Source organism: Dermochelys coriacea, chromosome 14, assembly GCF_009764565.3.
Source record: "Dermochelys coriacea isolate rDerCor1 chromosome 14, rDerCor1.pri.v4, whole genome shotgun sequence".
Classification (NCBI taxonomy): domain Eukaryota; kingdom Metazoa; phylum Chordata; order Testudines; family Dermochelyidae; genus Dermochelys; species Dermochelys coriacea.
Window position 1 is genome coordinate 37813760 of NC_050081.1, and position 23454 is coordinate 37837213.

Consider the following 23454-nt stretch of genomic DNA (forward strand, 5'->3'; position numbering starts at 1 on the left):
CCCTGTCACAGTTCTTCACCCTTTAGCCCCTCATTTCCTAGCAGACCTGCTATTTTGTCATACCAAGAACACCACTATTGCACTGCCAATGATATCCAGCCTTTTCCCCCCTGCAAGGCTCTCCCCTCATCAAGGTATAAAACGTCACCAGCAAAAAACAGAAAGTCCCTACAATACAAAAAAGAAAAGGAGTACTTGTGGCACCTTAGAGAAACCTGTTATTATGCAAGGCACTGAATTTAGCTGTATGGAGTGGAAATCTATACACTTCATGAAAAAACTCATACAGATACAGACAGACATCATCTTCCTCTCCAAAAATTTGTTAGTCTCTAAGGTGCCACAAGTACTCCTTTTCTTTTTTGCAAATACAGACTAACACAGCTGCTACTCTGATCCTTACAATACATTCCTTTCGACTCAGTTCTGCTGCAACACCCATAGAACATGGCCAGCTGCTGAGGGCATGGCCGGGGGAGTAAGCGGAGACTAACTGACTATGCAAAACATGCCATTACAATAGCATCCAATCATCTTAATATTTTAAAGCATTTAACCCTACAAGGTAGGGCAGTGCTTTTACCTCCCGTATGACAGATGGGGAACTGTGGCCCAGATTGATTTAAATGGGAAATAGGCTTGTAAATACCAATGAAGATCAGGACCTAGGTGATTCACCCCAGGTATCACGGGTTGGAGCAGGGAATCAAAGCCAGGTTTTGCAGGTCCCAGGCTAATGTCCTAATGACTGGACCATCCTTCCTCTCTTCAAGGCAGGGAGGCCTGGACTCACAAAGGGTGTCTGGCTGCTGAAAGTCACAACACCATTTTTCAGATGCCTAGAAAAATCTCAGGAACTGCACCAGCATCCACCATGCCTGGGTTAGGTTCCCCGGCTCCCTACACAATGAATGGGGAGAGGTAGATGCCATAGAATGGGGTCCACAACAGCCAGCATGCTAGGCAGGGAGACGCCTACTCCAGCCAGTGCTAATGAGATGGGCATGTCCTAAGCCCTGACCCCTCAGGGAGTTTAGCACCTAAGTCCAGGCTGGAGCGAGGCACCTATCTCCGCTAGCTATCCACAAACGGGACATGTCTCTGGAGTCAGGCGATTAAACCGCCCGAGTAGTTTCTTGTGAGATAGTCACCTCCCTGGCCAGCTGCCTCTCTCTATGAGCCAGAAGTGTGATCAGGCCATGAAAAAAGCTAATGCAACCCTAGGATGCATTAGACAATATATTTCCAGTAGAGACAGGGAAGGGTTCATACCGTTAGTCAGTACTAACTGTCAGGGTGGTTAAGCACTGGCATAAATTGCCTACGGAGGTGGTGGAATCTCCATCATTGGAGATTTTTAAGAGCAGTTTGGACAAACACCTGTCAGGGATGGTCTAGATAATACTTAGGCCTGCCTTGAGTGCAGGGTCCCTTCCAGTCCTATGATTCTCTGATTATACAAAGCACTGGTGAGACCTCATCTGGAATACTGTGGGCAGTTCTGGTTTTCCGTGTTTAAGAAAGATGAATCCAGACTAGAACAGATGCAGAGAAGGGCTACTAGGACGATGTGAGATATGGAGATCCTACCTTACGAGAGGAGATTTAAGGAGCTTGGCTTGTTTAGCCTAACCAAACGAAGGCAGAGGGGAGATAGGATTGCTCTCTATAAATAGATCAGAGAGATCAATACCAGGAAGGGAGAGGAGTTATTTTAGTCAAGGGCCAATGTTGGCACAAGAAAAAAAATGGATATAAACTGGCCATCTAATTTCAAAACTAAATTTATGATGAAGGTTTCTAATCACCAGGGGAGTTTAGTTCTGAAACAGTCTTCCGAGGGGAGCAGTGCAGACAACAAATAACTTATTTTAAGACTGAGCTTGATAAGTTTATGGGAGATGGAGGGGGGAGTTACGATGAAGTTCCTACAGTGGCATGTGGCCCATCCATGACTGCCATCCATGACTGCAAATATCTCCAATGGCCCATGATGGGACACTAGAGGGGAGGGCTTGGAGGTACTACAGAGGATTCTTGCCCAGGCGTCTGTCTGGTGGGTCTCGCCCACATGCTCAGGGTCTAACTGGGGTCGCCAGATTTGGGGTCAGGAAGGAATTTTCCCCTAGCTCAGCTTGGCAGAGACCCTGGGGAGATTTCATCTTCCTCTGCACCATGGGGCATGGGTCACTTGCAGGTTTGAACTAGTGTAAAATGGTGGATTCTCTTGTCGCTTGAAGTTTTTAAACCATGATGTGAGGAGGTCAGTGACTCAGCCAGAGATTTGGGGTGGATCGCAGGAGTGGGTGGACGAGGTTCTGTGGCCTGCAAGGTGCAGGAGGTCAGACTGGATGATCACGACGGGCCCTCCTGGCCTTCAGGTCTATGAGTCTATAAGGCTGCGTGCGTGTCTGGTGGGTGGGCAGGTGGGACTCGAGTGTGCAGGCCAGAGATCAGCAGATGAATCCCGCACTGCCGGGGGTGGGGGTACCGACATGGGTGAGTTGGGAAGAGTCTGAGGCAGGCGTTATTCTCTCCCTCCATCACTAACAGGTATCTCAGAACAATCCCCATGACACCTGCATCTGCCGAACCGAACAGGCAGTTGGAGGCTCCCTGCTTCAGGGCACTGTGGGCGAACCGTCAGAAAACAGCAGTTGGGAGTTGTGGTTGACTGCAGTAGCTGCTGGGGGGTAGATACAACATATCTCACAACCGATTATTCTCTAGCCAGGCAAGGACAAACTGGAGAGCTAGATAAGGAAAGATGGAGAGTGGTGAAATACCACAGCCCTCCTCAACGGAAAAGCAGCTGAAATAAATTTCTTCTTTGACAGGTGTTAAAATCCCCTGCCCCTCCCGAAACCACCAATTACAGTGAACAATGAAGAATTGTAGGTGTCTGGCTGGCTGAGTTTCTGGCTAAATGCCTATTTAATGCTTATTATACAGAATGCCATTTGTTTTCAATTTTTAACTGAAAAATTCCAGGGTTTTACAAAATCTATTTGGTTGGGGAGGAGTTAACCAATTTTTGACCTCTCCAGTACATGAAAATACTGATTATGTTTAAAAAAATCCAGTACTTTACATTCGGTGGGTATGTTCACGTTTATAATAAGTTAGTCTAAGTGTAAATGTGAGGCTGTCTATTAAAGTGAAACACACACACATATGTGAGTGCCTACAATATTTACCTAGAAACCTGTGCAGTTAGTTTTTTTTTTAATTTTTGTAATAAACAAAACTGATAAATTCCCAGGGACTTTTAAACAAAATAAAAACCAAAAAAATCCAAAACAAGTGGGTCTTGGTTCTATATATTACAAAAATAAGACATTAGAAAAGTCTGGAATTGGTACCTTTTTATTATCTGAATATTAATAAAATCTCCACCACTGTAAATGTTTCCATCAGGATTGGATGTTTTTCTAAACCCTTTGCTCTAGTTCAAACTGGAATTCATCCAGGGCCGTTCTCTGGCGGGTGCTATTCGGAGCTTGGGCTACGTGATCACAATGGTCCATTCTGGCCTTGGAATCCATCAATCTCATCCGCTCTGTCTCAAAGTTGTGGGACATCAATGGGGCCCCAGTTCCAGACCCTTCAGTTGTCATGAGCAAGTCTTACCACCACAGTTTGGTGCCAGGCTTTGTGTCTCCGCTGCGCTGGTATAAATGGGCTGCATGAACTGGGCCCATTGTTTGCCCTGCGGCTTCAAAATCAAGCCAGACTGGCATCATGATGCAGTGGGTAAAGAATTCTAGAGCTCCTGTCTCTGAACAAAGAGCTCTGCTATCATGAAGAACTGGGTCAGATGCGAGATCAACCCACCCTGCAGCCTGGTCCCCTAGTAACAGCATCTGCAGGGCATGAAAACCAGCAGTAGGCACTTCAAAGGAAGCAGCATTATCCCCACAAGCTGCTCTGTCCGTCTGCAATGTGGATACAAAGCCTGGCACCAAACTCTGTGGGGGTAGGATGTGCAGAGTGCCCATGGCAATGGACGGGTCTGGAACTGAGGCCTGTTGATGTCCCAGGGCTTTGAGACAGAGCTGTCCTAGCTTACGTCCATGCTGGATTCAATGTGCTGGCTGCTGTCCGCTTTTGGAGGCCAAACAACCCCAAGCCTGGCTAGCACTTCGAAGGCCAGTCAGGGACCCAGTGGTCTGCGTCACTGCAGAGCTTCCGCCTAAAACATCTTTCCCAACCCCCCACTCAGACTCATTTCCTGAAGAAAAACAGGCTATAAAACTAAAAAAAAAAAAAAAAAAAAATTGGTTAAACCAATTTGCTTAAAAGCACAAGAAACAGACTGCAATGTGATGCAGCTGTTATTCGTTGGCCGGACTCCTAGCAACCACATTTGCATTTAGATGCTAGGGAAGCAAAGGAAAAAACAAGCAGCAAAAGAAGATAAATGAGCAATTAACAGACAGTTGAATCTGATCAAAACCAGTTTTTGCAATTTCCTAGGGGATGGTTCCCCAATTTTTGCCCCAGATCCCTAAATGGCCCCCTCAAGGATTGAACTCACAACCCTGGGTTTAGCAAGTCAGTGCTCAAACCATTGCACTATCCCTTCAAGATTAGGGAGGTAACCACAGCAGCAGAAATGTTGTGCTAAGATAAGCAAATGGACCACATGGGGAACCATTTGTTAACAAGAAGAAAACAAAGGACAAGAGTAAAGTCAAACATACTGCGTGGGTAGAACTTGCTGTACAGGGATTGGTTCCTGCAAAAGGAACCAAGGCAATACCAAAATGTGAAGCGATGTATCATGAATGCAACGTAATGTATATAGGAAGAGGTTGGTGGTATAACTTGTGTAGGGGGTGGATATAGGTCGTACCACACCTCCCTTGAGTCTGATCAACTCAGAGTAGCTTTGCTATATGCCAAATAAGAAACTTAAGTGATCAGCCCAGAGTTGTTCTTGGGAAGCTGAGGGGAAGAGGTCTCAGGGGAACCCCAACGTAACTAAACAGAGAGGTTGCCCTGAGAGGTGTGCTGCAGTTTAGTTTAACATCTGCTCCCACTGACCATAGGTCCAAGCGTCTGGCATTTAGAAGCAGCCGTGGGGGGGTGTGAGAGCAGACGTAAACAGAGTGATTATTGTGGTCCTAGTATGCTGGGGGTGGGGCGGATGACAGATGATCTCTTAGCAGCTGCATGGTGGGGGAAGCAAACAAAGGACTCTTTAAAGCAGAGAAGCAAAGTGCATTGGCCTACAGAGCATGGCTCACATGCCACATGTCTGGAATGGAGCTACGCAGCAGGGAAAGATTACCTTTATCCTCAGGAGGAACAAAGCAGGGGGCAGTGGGAACAGGTACAGACACCCACACCCACACCCACACACACCTGCCCAGGGACGGACATACACACACAACTGGCTTGGATTCCTGAATCTCTCATGTCACAGGTGTATATAGATCTCTTCTGAAACCTGGTCCTCTTTCTTCCATTATGAGATCTTCCTACAATACATACTTGGGGAGAAAACACACATAAAAGGGGGTGCAAAAGGCACATACACACACCCCAAGGCAGGGGGGACTCACACATACTAGGAATCAGAGAGGACACAATGGCGGGGAACACAGAGAGCAGGAGAGGGAAGACACACATTTTGGGGGGGAGCGGATGAGGACACTGAAAACACACACACACACACACACACACACACACAACCACCCCCCCCCAGGGGTCGACACAAACTGGGGCAACACAGACACACACACGCGTCCCTCTTCACCCATTTGGGAGCAGAGAATGTTCTGCAATGGAACTATTTTCCAGGCTCCTGAAAGCTACCTGGGGAAAGAGGGGACTTTCCTTTGTGAGGTTTCAGAGTAGCAGCCGTGTTAGTCTGTATCCATAAAAAGAACAGGAGGACTTGTGACACCTTAGAGACTAACTAATTTATTAGAGCATAAGCTTTCGTGAGCTACAGCTCACTTCAGCGGATGTTTTCTTTTTTCTTTGTGAACCATTTATGCAGTGTAAATAGGCTCGGCAGGATTAGATTTTGATCTGCCACTGATCAATTTCACCGCAAATGCACAAACTGACGACAAAAATATTTCCATCCACAATTATCAAGATTTACAGAAGAACAAAGTAAGGAAAATACTGCTTGAGGACGGATTAGGGTTTGTCTGACGTGTATTTCCCTTATATGTTTTGACATGAGATGTTGCAATTTGTGTTTTAAAGGTTATAAAGCTTTAACTGTTTAAATCTCAACATCTATTGTCATTAATTATTGTCTGCTCCCCCTCTCTCCCAATTAATTTCCCACAACTGCGAGCATTTACAAAAACATTTTTAAAAGGCTTAAAACTCATAGTTTTGCACAGCTAAGAAGATTTTTATCAATTTTAAATGTTCATTTTTAAAAAGCTTAAAAATAAACATCAATATTATCTGTCAAAGTTATGAAAATTATCAAAGTCTGCCAAGCCTATCTATAAACACAAGCCATTTAAAGTCCCCTAGTAAACAAATCCCCACTAGCCCAAGCTTTGGCTGTTACCCACCTACTGTGGTTCTGCCAGCTCGGACCCACCACTCAGTGACCTGAACAGAAACGGGGTTTGGGATCAGGTTCTAATATGTCCACATTGCAATGTAAGCCCAGGGTTCAAACTCAGGCTCAAGGCTAACCCCTCTTCCATCAACACACAAATCACGCTAACCCAGGGTTCCACTGGGGTAGAAAGCCTGAACCTGATTCAAGCCGGGACCCAGGGTTCAATCCCTACTGCTTTGTTGTGTAGATGCAGCCCCACTGGATTCATGTTCTGGGAGTCCACCAATAGTATCCCACAATCCCATAGGCCGACGTTCTTTGTCCTCTGGACAGTCAAGTTTTTCCCACACTGCACCAGAACAAAGGGCTAGAGTGGCCACATTTTGGCAGGGCGCATTGCAAACACTGGAGCCCTGGGGTGGGGCCCAGGGTTGAATAAGTGTAGATGCTCAAGTCCTAGGTCAGTGATTCCCAAACTTTAACTTTAATCCCCTTTCACTAAAATGTCAAGTCTCGCAAACCCCCTCTTAAAAATTAATGTTTCCAGGGAATTTCTCCATTACCCGAGTATAAATTATAAAAGCAGTGATCTGGGAAATACAAAATTTGTTCTTATTACATGCTTATTACACACTATTATTAATCATTACATTATGAAAACAGTAGCACTCTTCCAAGATCTCACTTTCGTAGCTTGTATCACTTTGATTAATCCTGTTATAAGACTAGGCTCCTATGTTTCATCAAGGATTATCAGACATGAAACAGCATGAAGGTATTTAAAAAACCAACTCAAAGAGCATTCAGGTCTTGAGCAGTCCAGGCAAACAACTTATGTTACAACAAAGCTTAAACTTATTCTTCATAATAATTTAAAAACCAATACTAACTGCCTATTTAATTTCAAAAACAGCAAAAAATATCCACCTCCCTTTCCATTTCTTCTAAGAAGTCTTGAAGTTTAAATCTCCTCAGGGGGATAGATACGCTTGCTTTGATCTGCTTAGCTCTTGGAAGTCCAGGGGCTCCAGGCCCCATGCTGCCCGGGGTCCCTAGGGACAGCTCTGTCCACCATTAGGGAATTTTTCCCCCCCGAAAACCCCCTATAACATTTTGCGAACTCCAGCTTGGGAACCACTGTCCTAGGTTAACAAACCCTGGGTCTGCTCAGTTGAGGTCTACGAACCCTGGGCTTACATTGCAGCGTAAACATACCCTTTAGGGCTACCATCTATATCTTACCTCGGTCCCAACAAAAGATGGAAACAGCACTGATCTGCTGACCAGGAGGTCTTGGTTCACTTCCCAACAACGACGTCACAAGGTCCTTGAGCTAGTCAGTTCATCGCTCTGTCCCTCACCTACCAAACAGGCTCCTGATAATGCTTGCTTGGCGAGGAAATATTTCATTCCTATTCGGGAGGCTCAGACTCTGCAGTGATGAACAGCAGACACCTCCTAAACTCCGCACACCTGGAATAGAAAATTTCAGCCACCTCCAACTTGGCTGCTATCCCAGAGAGGCAAGGCTGGAACAGCAGGTTTGGAAGCGAATGCCAGAGTGACATCTGTGTTCCTTCACAGACACGCAGCTCATTTCAGATCCATAGTTTGTACTCCTGGGTTGCAATACCAAGCACAATAACCAGATGAGCACAGGGCACTTGTTTTTACATCTCATGCATTCATTGTTGATTTCCACTGTAAGCTCTTCAGGGAGACGGGCTGTGGCGTTTAATTAATTTGTATGGCTCCAAGGATGTTGCTAAATAACAAATCATAATCCCTTCCACAGAGATCAAATGGCCTTCCGCCTCCTACAAGACAAGAAATGTTCAATATGAGGAACGGAGAGGAATTCTCCATACCCTTGAGATCAGCTGCTGAGCCAGCCCACATAGGCAAATGTCACCCTTTGCTAACATTTCAGTATTCCTAAATAACAGAAGGGCTCAAACATCACGAGCAACAGTCATAAGACTGGTTTTCAGCAGCCGTGTTAGTCTGTATTCGCAAAAAGAAAAGGAGGACTTGTGGCACCTTAGAGACTAACAATTTATTAGAGCATAAGCTTTCGTGAGCTACAGCTCACTTCATCGGATGCATTTGGTGGAAAAAAATCTCCCCTCTGTTTTTTCCACCAAATGCATCCGATGAAGTGAGCTGTAGCTCACGAAAGCTTATGCTCTAATAAATTTGTTAGTCTCTAAGGTGCCACAAGTACTCCTTTTCTTTTAGTCATGAGACTGGCTTCTAAAACCATGAACTATGCCAACATTTACTAATTTTGTGCAACAGCTGCTGTAGATGCATTTAATATCTTTGAGACCCCAGATAGAAAGTGTGAAAAATTGGGATGGAGGGAGAGGGGGGTAATAGGTGCCTATATAAGAAAAGGTCCCAAAAATCGGGACTGTCCCTATAAAATCGGGACATCTGGTCACCCTAGGCTTTGATCTACAAGAAAGCACTAGAAGAGAGGTGTGGCTTTTGGTAAGATTAATGTGCATTTAGACCTTTGACATGTTTTCACTAATGCCTTTGTCCCTCAAATAAGGCACTTAGCATCCAAGGCATGGGGTACATGGAGAGACGTGAGCAGAGTGAGCTGTGGCAGGAGACAGGAGAACGCCTATCAAATTGCAATGCGAAGATCTACAAGACGATAATTAGGCCTGGATTTTTATAGGCTCTGAATGCTGGGCAAGGAGAAAGAGACAGGAGCAGATCTTTGAAAACAGTGAAAAAGAGAAGGTGGCGCTGGCCGCTGGGAGTTAACAAGGAGGGTTCTGTTGTTCGCCTCCTGGTTTCTCGGCCTTTCGGATTCATGTTTTCCAGTTTTCTCCCTGGCCACAAGGCCTAGAAACGGACCAGAAGGTGAATAATCATTCGGGGTTCGCTGCACGTCTCTCCCCTTCCCTGGCCTCCCTCAAGCCCAGCCTCTTAAATTTCAGGCCTCTGACCTGGTGCCATGCTACCAGGGAGACAGCTGCTGGCCTGGCTGAATTCAGGGATCTCCAGCGCTAACAGCATGAACTGCTCCAGTGGTGAGCTGAGCCAGGCTCAACATGCAGATCCTCTGTGCATTGGGTAGAGGAACAGCCTGTAACACACTACAGAATGGGCAGCTTGTTTCCCGTCTGGTCCTGAAAGGCCCTTGCACTGGTGAGGGGGATTTTTGGGGTATTCCCAAAGCAGGGGGACCTTGATCTCTCCCCTCCAGCCCCATTGGCATCCCTGACTGAGGCCCTCGCTTTGGCAAAACAGATATCAGACTCCTCTTCCCAGCCCCGCTCCCCTCTGCTCCCCCACCCAGCCCCATCCCACCTGGCTCCCTTAGCCTGGCTCCACCCTGCCTGCTGCAAACCAGACCCCCTCTGCTGTCTGCCTTTCCCATGGAATGAGCACGTCTCTGTCCTTCCCCAGCAAGCATGGATCTCCCCCTCCTGCCCCACCCCTCAAATCCAGGGGCCTCCTTCCCCCCACCCCACATCCCATATCCACCCACCCAGTGCTGCTGGTCCCAAAACAGGGAGCCTCCTTCCTCCATGTCGAGATCCCTCCATCCTTCCCCCAGCCCATTGAGCAGAGCAGGGGCGAGGCTGGTGATGGCTTCAGCTCTCCCTGCATGAGGCCCCATAGGAAGGGAGGTGATCCAGCAAATCCACGATCGCCCATCTGTTTTGGCGGCCCCCTGGCTCCCATCTGCCCACAGATGCCCCGGCCCTGCCTAATTCAGGAACCCCACTCCCTTTCCCCAGGGATTTGGGGGTGTGGCCCAGTGGAGATACATCCAGGCAGTTGGATGGAGGACAAGCAGGCACCTGGCTAATGGAAATAAACTCTGCGGGCCTTGTGACAGCCCCTGCCTTCTCGCTGCCCACAAGAAAACAGACACACACACTGCCCTGAACCCCACCGGGGGTCCCACACTTCACAGCCTGTGCAGGCCAAGTTCACTGCACACACCGTGGGCTACCTACATCCATCCTGCCCCCCCCCAATACGCTCCCATCCCCCTTATTGTGGGGACTCCAAGCAACTCCCGCCACTATGCCAGGGCCTCTGTTTGCCCCCAAATTCCTCCCTCCCCAGATACAAGGATCCCCCATTCTGCTCCCATGCCAGGGCCTCTGTGCATCCCCCTCCCCACACACACTCATTTCTTTTCTCTGAGCCATCAATCATGCAAGGTGACAACCTGCCAAACACCCTGGGGACAGGGACAGAGCTGAGCTGGGGAGCGGTGATGCTGGAAGGTGCTGCCAGCACCCGGCTCTTTCATCCCCAGACCAATCCCTGCCATCCTGCAACTGATCAGCTGCAGTTTTCTAGAGTCATCCTGACACAGAGAAACGGCACCAAGCCGAGGGCTGCCCTTGCTTGGCTGGGCCAATTCACCCGCCTGAACACCCTTTTCTCCACCGTCGGATCCACTCCCCCTGGATCTCAAACCCGCAGTCCCTTCTCGGATGTTTCCCCCACACCTTTGGGGGGCTGAAGGGAGGTTTCCCCTCTTCTTCTTCCAACAACCATATTCCTTTAAGAAATCCACTAACTCCCCCAACTTCCCCTGGACACAAGCACCACTTACCTGACCCCAAGCAGCTGCAGCGAGCTAAATGCATTGGGCCTGCTCCATGCAGTGAGCATCTGTAGGACCCCATGGTTGGTAGCATTTCAGCCCCTCTTGCCTTTTTTCTCTCTCCTGCGCCCTCCTACTCCTTCTCCCTTGGGTGTTGAGCTGTGACGACAAAAGGGGGGGCGGGGAGGAGAAAGTGAGTGAGGAATTGAGTTTCAGAGAGAATTGTGTTCTAACAGAACACAGAACACAATAAGAAAAGGAGTACTTGTGGCACCTTAGAGGACTAACAAATTTATTAGAGCATAAGCTTTCGTGAGCTACAGCTCACTTCATCGGATGAAGTGAGCTGTAGCTCACGAAAGCTTATGCTCTAATAAATTTGTTAGTCTCTAAGGTGCCACAAGTACTCCTTTTCTTTTTGCGAATACAGACTAACACGGCTGCTACTCTGAAACCTGTGATTAGCAAGGCACAGAACACAATGCATCCGATGAAGTGAGCTGTAGCTCCGACAAGCTTATGCTCAAATAAATTTGTTAGTCTCTAACGTGCCACAAGTCCTCCTTTTCTTTTTGCAAATACAGACTAACACGGCTGCTACTCTGAAACCTGTCAAAAGAAACTACAGGCATTTGCCTCAAGAACTCCCTGAAAAAGTACAAGAACAAATCCGCACAGACACACCCCTAGAACCCCCGACCTGGGGTATTCTATCTGCTACCCAAGATCCATAAGAGAGGAATTGAGTGATGGCTGCTAAGAACTGGAATAAATTGCCTAGGGAGTTTGTGGAATCTCCCTCCCTGCATGACCCTTTCCCTCACCCTGTGTTGTCTAGTTGGATATAAAAACTCTCTCTGGGCAGGGCCTGGGCTGTGCCTTTTGCTCTTTGCACAAACAAAATAGCGTGTAGCACTCACACAGGCACAGGGGAGTTCCTAATCACCATGTTTACTGACTACACACCCGGCTTAGCTCCACACACAGCGCCGCTCCGGCTGCGCCTGGCTCAGGAGCGCCATTCACTTAGTCAGTCCGAGCCCTGGCCCTTTAGTGTTACTGCTAGCAGGCTGGCTTACAGGACAACTGACACAGTTGCTGGTAAAAAGCACTTTATTTCCCTTCCCACAGCAAAATATATACAGCACTTGTTTATTCCTTTTCTGTTGTTTATCACCCAATGTTCTCATCATTCTTATCTTTGGGTTCCATTATCTTGTGGTAGTAAAGACTCTCAGGTGCTGCTTATGTCATTAGTCCTTAGTTCAGCCAAAGTTTAGTCCTCAGTCCAGCCAAAATCTTCTGGCCTTGTCCTTTATCTCTTGTACTGTTATTTTCCATTACTTGGCACACATTTCTAAAACATCTGATACTCAGCATTTCCCACACTTTAGATCGCAGAAAAACCCACCATCAAAAGGTAACAAAAGTTTCTCCCCGGTTCAGTGATTTTTATACCAGCCCTGCAATGAGATCACTTTTCCCCCAGCCATTCCCTGCTGGCAGAGCCTGAGAGCAGCTGGTTTATAGCTTCCTCTCCCACAGCAGCTGTATGTACCTGAGCTGTTATTTAAATCATTCTCTCCCCACAGGTGCCACAGGACAACAAACACTAGATCCCCAGCCAGTGTGTGTCAGTGTCGCTCCATTGGAGGCAATGGGGCCAGATCTCCAACTGGTGTGGCCACACCTCCATCCCAGACACCCAGCTGGTCTGAGCGAATACTTAACCAGCTGTACTCCTTCCTGGCTAGATTACCTAGCTGGGATGAAGTGACTGCAGTGGATCTAGGCTGAGTTACATGTAATTTTACATAATTAGACTATGGAACTCATTGCCACAGGAAGATGTCGGTTGTAAGAACTTTGCAACATTTAAAAAGGATTGGACCCTCTTATGCATAAAAAGAGCCTCCAGAGTTACAATAGTTAATGCTAACAAATTGTGGCAGGGAACCTCCTGGTTCAGGGGATAGCTCAATCTCCAACTATTAGAGACCAAGGTGTGACCTAATATGGGGAGCAGATTAACCCACCTCTCCTGCTGCCTTTGAAGCATCAGTTACCGGCCAGAGGCACGGTACTGGATTAGATGGATCTTGGATCTGATCCGATCCAGTCCGGCAAGTCCTATAGGAAGTGCCCCGAGTATAACGGACGCAGTGACTTCTGCCTGCGTCTGCAGACAGCCTGAAACAATCACTCTGAGATACGAACTTATCTCCACTAAGCGAGATGATGCCTTAAATATTAATTTTGTGAGTTATGTCACTGCTCATTAATGACTGGGAACAAGGAGAGGGCTGATTAGTGTTATGAAAATCCACATTAGCAGTTCTTTTGGTGAGGAATGATGGACTAGCTGGGGCAGGGAGCAGACACGGTGCATGGTCTCAACTGAAATAAGGAGGCCGTAACACCACTTGCTTTCGTTACAAAAAGGGGCACAATTAGTTTCATTTCCCTGACGTGGGAACATGGGGAGTCAGGCTGGGTTTTGCACCTGTTTAACTAAATGGATTTAAAAATGCACCTTTTGTGAAACCAGTACAACCTTGATCCAACAGCAAAGCCAAAGTCTCTGGATGTGTTGAGCAGTGTTGGCCAGGGGCAGCCATGTTGTGAAGAAGGCTGGCTCAGCGCTCGAGGCATTGCCATGGTACCTGGAAAATTTAGATTTAATTCCTGACTCTGCCACAGACTCCTGGTGTGACCTTGGTCAAGTCATAACGTCTCTACAGCTCACGTTGCCAGACTCTGTGGGGCAGGGAGGATTGCCTCTCCCTGTGTCTGTGCAGCGCCCAGCCCAACGGGGCCCTGATCTCAGCTGGGGCAGGGACTGTCTCTTGCTGTGTGTCTGTGCAGCGCCTGGCACAGCGGGGCCCTGTTCTTAGCTGGGGCAGGGACTGTCTCTCCCTGTGTGTCTGTGCAGCGCCTGGCACAACGGGGCCCTGATCTCAGTTGGGGCAGGGACTGTCTCTTGCTATTGAGCTGTAGCTCACGAAAGCTTATGCTCAAATAAATTTGTTAGTCTCTAAGGTGCCACAAGTCCTCCTTTTCTTTGTGCAGCACCTGGCACATAGTATTCCCTATAATTTTTTCCACCCATGTGCAGAATGAATTTTGTTATGTGCACCATATTGAGGTAATGTGCGGATGTGCATCACCAGTAGAAACCAAAAACCTAGATATAATATATATTTTTAAAAAGTTACCAAAGGGAGAATTACTCCAGTCAGGACAGGTTGGGTATTTTAGAACTCACTACTCAAAGAATTAAATTTAAGCGTAAGAGAGAAATAAAAAATATGAAATGCATAGACCAGTCAAAAAATTAAAACAACACACTTTGAAAGAAGTATCAAGAAGTAACAACAAGAACACAAGCATGTGTTGGGAGGTAAGTGAGAGAGAGAGAGACGTGCATTGCACTTTAAGTACGCTGCCCTTTTAAGTAGATCAGCGAGTTCAGATATAGCGCAGCAGCTGCCAACAAGCTCCCTCTGTCCTTAGCCTTGGTCTGCCCACCCCCCTGTGGAGATGGGGTGCAGGGGGACACCCTGACATCAGCACCCCTCTCCCTCCTCCTCCTTCCCTACACTGAGGCTCCCAGGTGCAGCTCCAAGGCAGAGGGCAGGCGTGCACGGCAGTGGGCGGACGGACACCTGAACTGCGTGGGACTTGATAGCCTGATGGAGGCACAACGGGGCCCTGATCTCAGCTGGGGCAAGGTCTGTCTCTCCCTGTGTATCTGTGCAGCGCCTGGCACAGCAGGGCCCTGATCTCAGTTGTGGTCTCCAGATGCTATAGCTGTTAGTAACTGTTCACCCCAGCAGGGTGTGCCTAGTGGGGAGCTCAGTACAGCACAAGGCCAGAGAAGCCCCCGGCTCCAGCCCATGAACCCCACCCATTCCCAGTAAGCAGTGGATAACTCCATACTGTAGCTGGCAGAGATAGAGGGAGCCAATGCCCTGAGCACTGGGACATCAGCTTATAACAGAAGATCAGCGCAGCCGCTGCTAACCCAGCCCCCCAAGACAGGCGGTTAGAGGGGAATTGAACCCAGGGGCCCCTCTGTCCTAGTGCCATGTCCCTCCAGGGTCCTTTCTCCCAGGGACAATCCAGCAGCTCCTTGCCGATCTGCCAGGCCGAGCTCCGATTTGTGTCTGTGGCCTCACTAGGGACTTTCTGCACCGTCCTCCTTCCACCCCATGTGCATTTGCCCCACACCGCCTCACTGCCATCCCCCCCGCCCCATCCACAGCATTCCCGGTCACTTTAGCAAATCACTTCAGCAATCTGCTGAGACTCCATCCCCTGCAAACTTCCTCCTGCAGAAAATGAATAGAATGCACTGCGTCAGGGTGGCAATTATTTTTCCCTCCAGTTTCATGGGAATTTTCCCCAGGAGAGGAAAGATTTCCTGATCGCTCTAGCTGCAAGCTAAAGTTGCATGTGTAAGAATTAAATTAAATAGTTGTCAGAGTTGCCAACTCTCACAATTCTATCACAAGCCTCACAATATTTGATGATTTTCTTAAAGTGCTAGCTCCTGGAGTCATGTGATTACATAAGAATCTAAAAAAGAAAAGGAGTACTTGTGGCACCTTAGAGACTAACAAATTTATTTGAGCATAAGCTTTCGTGAGCTACAGCTCACTTCACGAAAGCTTATGCTCAAATAAATTTGTTAGTCTCTAAGGTGCCACAAGTACTCCTTTTCTTTTTGCGAATACAGACTAACACGGTTGCTACTCTGAAACCTGTCATAAGAATCTAAGCATTTGTTTTATAAAGCAAATTCCTTACCTTTTTGGTTCCATAGGACAGCTTAAAAAAATGACCAGAGTTGGCCCTAAATGCTCAGAAAACATAAGTCAAATAAAAGTACCTTCTAACATTTATTTTTTAAAAAACCTCATCATTTTGAAACCAGTTTCATTATTTGGGGACCTGATCCATGATTTTTAAACACTTGGGGTTGACAATACTGATTACTGGCTGCATCAATATGTGTTCCCATTACCTTCCATCTGTACTATAGCAACGCAATCGATCTGGGCATGGAGCCAGCTCCCACAGGACAGTATAATGAGCTTTTAAACCCGACATCATGTTGGCTTAGCAATGGGGGTTCCCACCCTCTGCTCTCTGCACTGGCTCCCTAGAGAACAAGCCTAAGATCTCCCAACGCACTTAATGAATTGGTCACCTAAAAGCCCAGCACCACATCTCTGCCACAATAGAGCTGTCTGAAACAAAGGTTCCGTATATACAGCTGGGTGAAGTTTTTCACACAAAGCTTTTTTCCCCTGAGATAAATGCAGATCTAGCGACATCAGGATATTTGGCAAATTCATCTTGGTTTTGCCAAATTGTCTCAATAAAAATAACAAACCAAAACTAACTCCAAAAAGGTCAAAATGTTTCATTTTCTGGCCTTTTTTCCACAAAATGTTTTGATTTTTTTGATTCAACCTGACTTATAGTTTCAAAAACTTCCTTTCATTTTACTGAGCAAATGCTTAAAATGCTCAAAAGAAACACACCACGGTTCATTTTGGATCCAACAAAATGTTTAATTCGACCCCAAATTAACTCTTTTTTCTTCAATTTTTTGATTCACCAAAACTTTCAAAGAGTTTCATTTTTCGGTTCAACCCAAAATAAATGTTGGTATTATTTTTCAGAATGGGCAGCGTACCAAAACAAATCAATTATTTGCCCAGCTTTATCTGCATCTCATTGTGCAAAAAATAGAGGTTTCTTGGGGTACGTCTGCAGTGCAAAAAACCCTGCAAAACCCTGCAGCCGCAAGTCTCAGAACCCGGGTCTACAGACTCAGGTTTGCAGGCCTTGGGCTACAGGGCTAAAAAAACAGCCATGCAGATGTTCCCGCTCAAGTGCTGAAACCCAGCTGGGGGGCGGCTCTTAGACCCTGAGCTCCAGCCCAAGGGGGAACGTCCACACAGCTATTTTTAGCCCTGCAGTGTGAGCTGGAGACTTGCTACTGCACGTTTGGGTTTTTTTTTTGCTGTGTAGACATACCCTGGGGAGCTGGGTGGGCTGTGGAACAAAGTCCAGCAGACTCTACGAGCTGCCCAAACAGAAGCCCGGCTGGTAGAAATCAACCTGGAAAGTTCACCGCTCCCGGCAGTAGGGGGCAGCGTGCATCCATGCTCGTTTACACCCCTAAAAGCGATGCAGAGTGTGCTGAGTCTTGGTAATAGCCAGGCTCTCTTAACTCCCCGAGGTGCCCCGCGAGTTAGGAGAGAACTTTCCCCAGGGGCAGATGATCCGATAGCTGCAGGGTTACAGCCCCTTCCTGCAGCTGGCGCTGACCACCGGCGGAGACAGGAGACTGGACGAGGAGACGATCCAGCCTGGCAGTCCCTGGGAAGCCAGAGGTTACGCACCACTAAGTCAGTTGTGTTCTCTGGCTGAATCGCCTCCGCAGAGCCACCCCGACCCCCACTCTCAGCCCCCCACCGCCGAGAGTTACAGGAGTGAGCGAGCAGCTGAGAGGCAGGGTCATTCTACAGGGCCTGGGCAATTTCCCGGGTCTGAACGAGCTCTCCGCTGGCATCTAGCAATGAGCTGGGGGGGTAGGGGGGGAGAAGACCTCAGCACTGGACTGAATTTGCATAGACACACCCACTCTGCTCAGGTATTCAGCCACGCAGCTGGGTCGCCAAAGTGTTCGATTCTGGCTGGTGCTGGGTTACAAACCCCTTTAGTACTGAGTGCAGGGGTAATGAAAGGTGGTTTTTCCGCTTGTGCGAGTAAAGGGCAGCAGAACTGTGCTTAGCCTGCCCAGAGTGAGGAGGTCACCCTCAGCCTGATCTCACTCGCTAAGCCTGGGGTAGGAAGGGCTAACCCCACTGAAAGCAGAGAGAGAGGGGGTTGGGTCCTGGGTCCTCCTGAGAGGAAGGCTAAATTCTCCCTTAGGCATAGCGCTGTCTACCTGGGTGGGGGGAGTAGGTCAGAGTAACTACGTTGCTTGTGGGAGAGGGGATTTTTACACCCCTTAGTGATGTAGTTGTACCCATGTACACAGGCACCGGTTTCCCTGGGGGTGCTCAACCCCTATTCAGCCCCATCCCTGCGTCCCCTCCATCCCCATTCCCACTTCACCCCTTCTCCCAAGGCTCCACCCCTGCCCTGCCTCTTCTCTACCTCTTTCTGTCCCTCCCTCAAGCTGGCCCCGTCCCCGCTCCACTCCCTGCGCTGCCTTCACACTGCAGAACAGCTGTTCTGTGGCATGCAGGAGGTGGGGAGGAGTTGACTGGCGGGGACTGCCGGCAGGCAGGAGTGTGGAGCGCAGGGAGAGAGGGAAGCTTGGCTGCCGGTGTTGATGCTCCATGGCTGGAGCACCCACGGAGTCAGCGCCCATGCCGATATAGGTTTGCAGTGTAGACCTGGCCTTAGAGTCCTTGATACCCTTTGACCTGTCCCCTCTGCACTGTTTAAAGACAGCACAGATAAGACTCAATGGAGAGTCTTTTGTTGCGGAGCTGAAATCACCGGTAGCCCGGTCGAGGTGCTAAGCCTTAGATCCGCTGTGGGGCAGTGAAAGACACGGCCCCTCCTGCACGAATGGTGAGGTTCCCGGCTAACTGCTGAGATCACCGAGAGCCGGGTGAAGGGGTGGGACGTCAAGACACGGCATCGCAGAGAGTGCCGGGCGGCAGCAGAGAAAGCCATGGCCCCGGGGTCAATGATGGCACAGCGGCCAGGGGGCGGAGTGAACAGTGGCCCGGCAGTGGGCAGCTAATGCAGAGTGAACAGGGCAACTGTGAGCCCGGTTGCAGCAGCGGGGGTGGGAGGTGGCCCCGTCTGAACTCTGGGCCTTCCCTGGCCAAGGACAGCGACTGAGTGTGGGATGCGATGGAGGGAGAGGGGAGCAGCACGTTAAAGGATCATCTGTGAGTCAGACTTTCACTCTGCCAGGCGAGCCACTGAGGTGAAGGCCACCGCCCAGCGTACTCTGGGGTGGGCGGTTTGTTTATGGTGGCATGTCTTGGCATGTGGTCGCCATGTCTTCCTACACTAACACTCGGTTCCCTTTCATAAAAGTTCTCATTTCCTAGACGCAGACTCTGTGCTTGGGAAAGGGGAAGTTCTGTCTGGTAGAGATACCCAGGGGTGGGGGTAAGTTTTCACAGAATACTGGGTGGGGGCTGGAGCTGGTTCTGTTTTGTAGGGTTACGAGGAACCGCTAGATATTGAACCCAGCCCTCGTTGCTGCCAACTTCACCAGGCAGAAGGGTGACGCTTGTAGATCCTCAAGCACGACAGGGCGTTGAGACCTCACTTCTTCCTTGTAGGAGAAAACACACCAGGCAGCTTTGCGTGTCCAACCCTGCAGAGCTCCATCCATCGACCCAGCCTGACCCCACATGGATCCATCCACCCATCTCTGCAAATGTCTCTGTTTCTGTCCTTCTATCCAGCCACCTCTGCAGATTTCTTTCTAGCCACCCCTGCAGGATCTTTCTCTCCTTCTCTTTATTCACCTGTCCCTGCAGATTTTCTCTCCCTCTATCTCCACAGATTTCTGCTTCTATCCAGTCATCTCTGCAGATTTAAATTTCCTTCTATGGCATGGTCAACCCTAAGGAGTTTATCAGGCAAAACTTTCCTTTTGTTGGCACAACCTGTGTCCACACTTAATTTTGTGTCCTGCCAAAGAAAACCTTCCACTTTTGCGCACTTAAATAATCCCCTTGACACACAGTGAGAGACAATCCCTGCTCCAGCTGAGATCAGGGCCCCGTTGTTCCGGGCGCTGCACAGACACACAGCGAGAGACAGTCCCTGCCCCAGCTGGATCAGGGTCCCGTTCTGCTGAGCGCTGCCCAGACTGATAGTGAGAGACAGTCCCTGCCCCAGCTGAGATTAGGGCCCCGTTGTGCCGGGTGCTGCAGAAGCAGAGTTCAGACTCACGTGGCTATTAATGCAGCCATGGTGCTGAGATGGGAGTCCATTCTACATGAATGACCACTTGCAAGTCTCCTTCTTTCATCAAGAGTCAGTATGGGAGGCTTTAGCCTTCTTACAGCCCTCAAAATTGTGTCTTCCAACCTCATTCATGGCCAACCTCATAGTGTATTTCTTTCCACCAATGCTCTGTAAACCTTCTGTAGATGCGTATCTTCATTTGCATGGTGGACATGATCCCACCATTGCAACTGTCATATTCTCAACTGGTGTAAGCCTCAACTTGCAGGGGTTCTCTAAATATCTCCTAGCTTATGACAAAAATCAAGTCAATGGATGTTAAGAATATGTTGTAATTTTTGACATCCAAAACTGTTTCATTCTCTCTCCTCAGCTGTTTTTAACAACCATGGTTCTGCTCCATAGAACTGGGTTGTCACCGCCACTGCATTGAATGTTCCCCTGAATTATCACACAGCTATCCTGCCACCCAAACAGGGGCCTTTGAAGATACTGAAGGGCCATCGATGCAGGACCCAATGCATGACTTATGTGGTTAGAGAACCTCTCGTTGCCAATCGACTACCTAGAGAAATAAAGCTATTCACCCATTTGGTATCATTGCCATCTACCTGCAGTGTTGACAGGTCGTCTGTTTCCATTTCTAGGAGGCGTGTACACCTTTAGTTTGATCACCATTGATCTTACGTCCCATACAGTCTGCAGCTCTTCCACCATTAGCTGTTGTCTCTTCAAATCAGGCAATATCCTCTAAATACTCAAAATCCTTTAAAGATTAATCTTCATATTTCACATCTCCTACTTTGGCATCCATCAGCTTTGGCATCAGATAATCTATTAGAACATTAAATAATGTAGGCAAGAGAATGCATCCCTGGTGTACTCCTAATTCTACGGAAAACCAGTCTGTAATACAACTGTTGACAATCACACAATGAAAAGGTACCCCAGTAAAATCACTCACTAGGGACTCTAAATTGTCATGTGCCCCATACTGATGTAACAGTAACCACAGTGCCAATGGAAGCACTGTGACAAGAGTCTATACAGGTGATGCTAATATCCCTTTGTTGCTCTCGTAATTTTTAATAACATTCCACAAGGCCTATATAGCATGGATTGCAAGTCAACCTATAATGAAGCCACACTAATTGTCGTTCATTTTAGGGATGAGCCAATTTTTCAGTCGGTTTAGGAGTGTGATGATCAACACCTTCGCTGGGACTGACAGCAGCGTGATGTGATTTGAGCAATTTGGTCGCTCTCCCGTTTGTAAAAAAGGGATACTGCAGTCCTTTCCCCAATCTTCTGGAAAGTGACTTGTTCCCCAAACATTTTAAATGATTCTGTGAAGCCAGTGAATGAAATCCGGACTTCCCCTCTATAGCAGTTCTGATGAAATACTAGCAAGGCCAGATCCTTTATCATTTCCTGACCGTTTTGCTTGCAAGTATGACTTCTTCTTATGTCACCAGCTGACTTTCTGTTGGATTCATTTATGGCACCTATGTGTAACAGGTGGCTTGGAGGGCCAGGTGGCCTAGTGGTTAGGGCAAGTGGCTCTCAGCCCCACTGCTTGGTTGAGGAGCCTTAGTCTTTAAGGCCTGGGAGGGGGGGAATAGAGGAACCCAGGCCCACCCTCGCCACGCAGTCCCATCCCAGGCCCCTGTACACATCAAGGCCCTATTAGTAAGGAGTCAAAATCTGCTGCCCTGGGCTACTTTCCTACCAATGTCTGTTCAGTTTGGGGGTGTGGCCCCTCTAGTCCTGTTTGCAGGTGGGTTGCTTCACATTGGATCCTCTCTTCGGTCTTGGGTGGGACCTTGCCGAGGTCCTTCAGGCTCCTTCAGGCAGGGCAGCTGCATGTTGATGAGGGTTAGGGTTAGGGTTAGGGTTGGTGGTTTGAGCATTGGCCTGCTAAACCCAGGGTTGTGAGTTCAATCCTTGAGGGGGCAATTTAGGGATCTGGGGCAAAAATTGGGGATTGGTCCTGATTTGAGCAGGGGGTTAGATTAGATGACCTCCTGAGGTCCCTTCCCACCCTGATATTCTGTGGTTATCTGACCTCTCTTCCAGTGAGTTGCGTGGCCCCAGAGCCAGTTCAAATCTAGTTTTTTCATGACCCGTTCAAATCCAGTTCTCTCATGATTAGTTCTCACGTTCATCTCTCCTGGGTTCCTTTGTGAACCCCACCCCTTGGTGCTTTTGAAAACCCCACTGGGCACCTATCATCATCGTTAGGTGGTGGGAGGTGGGGGCTAGCGGGTGCAACAGGTGCTCTGATGTTGAAGTGATGCATTAGCTATGTCATCGAGCCTGGCATAAAAAGCAGCTGATTCATACATTCCAAGGCCAGAAGGGACCATTGCGATCATCGAGTCCAGTGGTACTCAAACTTTTCCTCTCCCCCCGCGAATCCCATTACTAGTAATAGAATGTGTCTGGGCCCCCACCCGGCCTGGGAGCGGAGTCGCGGCTGGTCCAGGGCTGGGAGCAAAGCCGCAGCTGGGGCTGATGGCCGAGAGCGAGGGCTGGGGACCAGCGGCTGAGCCGTGGCCAAGAGTGGAGCTGGGACTGCAGCTATGGCCGTGGACAGGACCAAAGCAGAGCTTGGGGCAGAGTAGGGCCAGGTGGGTCTCCCTCCCCATGGGGGCTGGCCTGGGGCCCACCACATCCCCCTGGACATTCTTTCATGCCCCCCGGGGGGGGGGCATGTTCCACAGGTTGGGGCCACTGATCCAGTCTGACATCCCGTATATCACAGGTCAGAGAACGTCCCCAATAGCCGCTAGGGGGTTCACAAAAGGTCTAAGGTGACAGGCCCATCAAAATACATTTGGGGCCTCTGTACCTCATTTGCCGGTGCCCCACCTCCTCCTATTTCACCCCAGTTTCAGACATTCTGAGCCCCCCTAAGCTGGGGTTCCCCCAGGCACACTTAGGTGTTATGACGCTCAGCACTGCAAAGCCAAAGTCCCTCTGTGAACCAGGGCCCTGCGTGCTTTGAAAATGCCACTCAGGGCCCTATCTGCAATGGTGGGTGCTTAAATACCTTTAAAAATCTGGCCCTTCATTTTGGTCTTTGTTGCCCTGCTATAAAGCGGGGTGACCAGCACTTCCCTGCCTCCCAGTGGCATTGCGAGGGTAAGTGTGGCACAGGCTAGAACATGCACAGACATTACAGTAATAGGGATCAATAAAAGGGTACAGCACAGTGAGCATCATTAGAGGGGTCACAAACTATTTGAAGAGATACTACATCATTCCTAAACACGACACGCAGCTGTGTTTAGCATCAGCAGGGCACTGATATCTGACTGCCCACCTTTAAAGGGCTCTTTATTTTGGCCTCTACATAACCCAGTGGCCT

General features: G+C 48.6%; 1 protein-coding gene across 17 annotated transcripts in view; it reads right to left on the reverse strand.

Annotated features, from left to right (window-relative positions):
• The window catches only part of LOC119842540 (C-type lectin domain family 2 member D-like), a 36240-nt gene extending 23542 nt beyond the window's left edge, over positions 1–12698 (reverse strand). For 4 of the 17 annotated variants that reach the window (XM_043497059.1, XM_043497058.1, XM_043497057.1 and 1 more), the window contains exons 1-2: positions 11133–11274; positions 7781–8355 (exon numbers count right to left, since the gene is read on the reverse strand). Coding sequence is in view for 2 of the 17 variants with exons in the window: in XM_043497064.1 (XP_043352999.1) it covers positions 409–442 (34 nt within the window). In the remaining 15 variants the exon portion in view is untranslated. Of the gene's footprint in view, positions 1–408; positions 458–830; positions 993–7780; positions 8356–11132; positions 11276–12681 lie in introns of those variants that run through there. The other 13 variants (XM_043497067.1, XM_043497068.1, XM_043497069.1 and 10 more) reach the window with 7 other exon arrangements.
• Positions 12699–23454: the final 10756 nt, after the last annotated feature.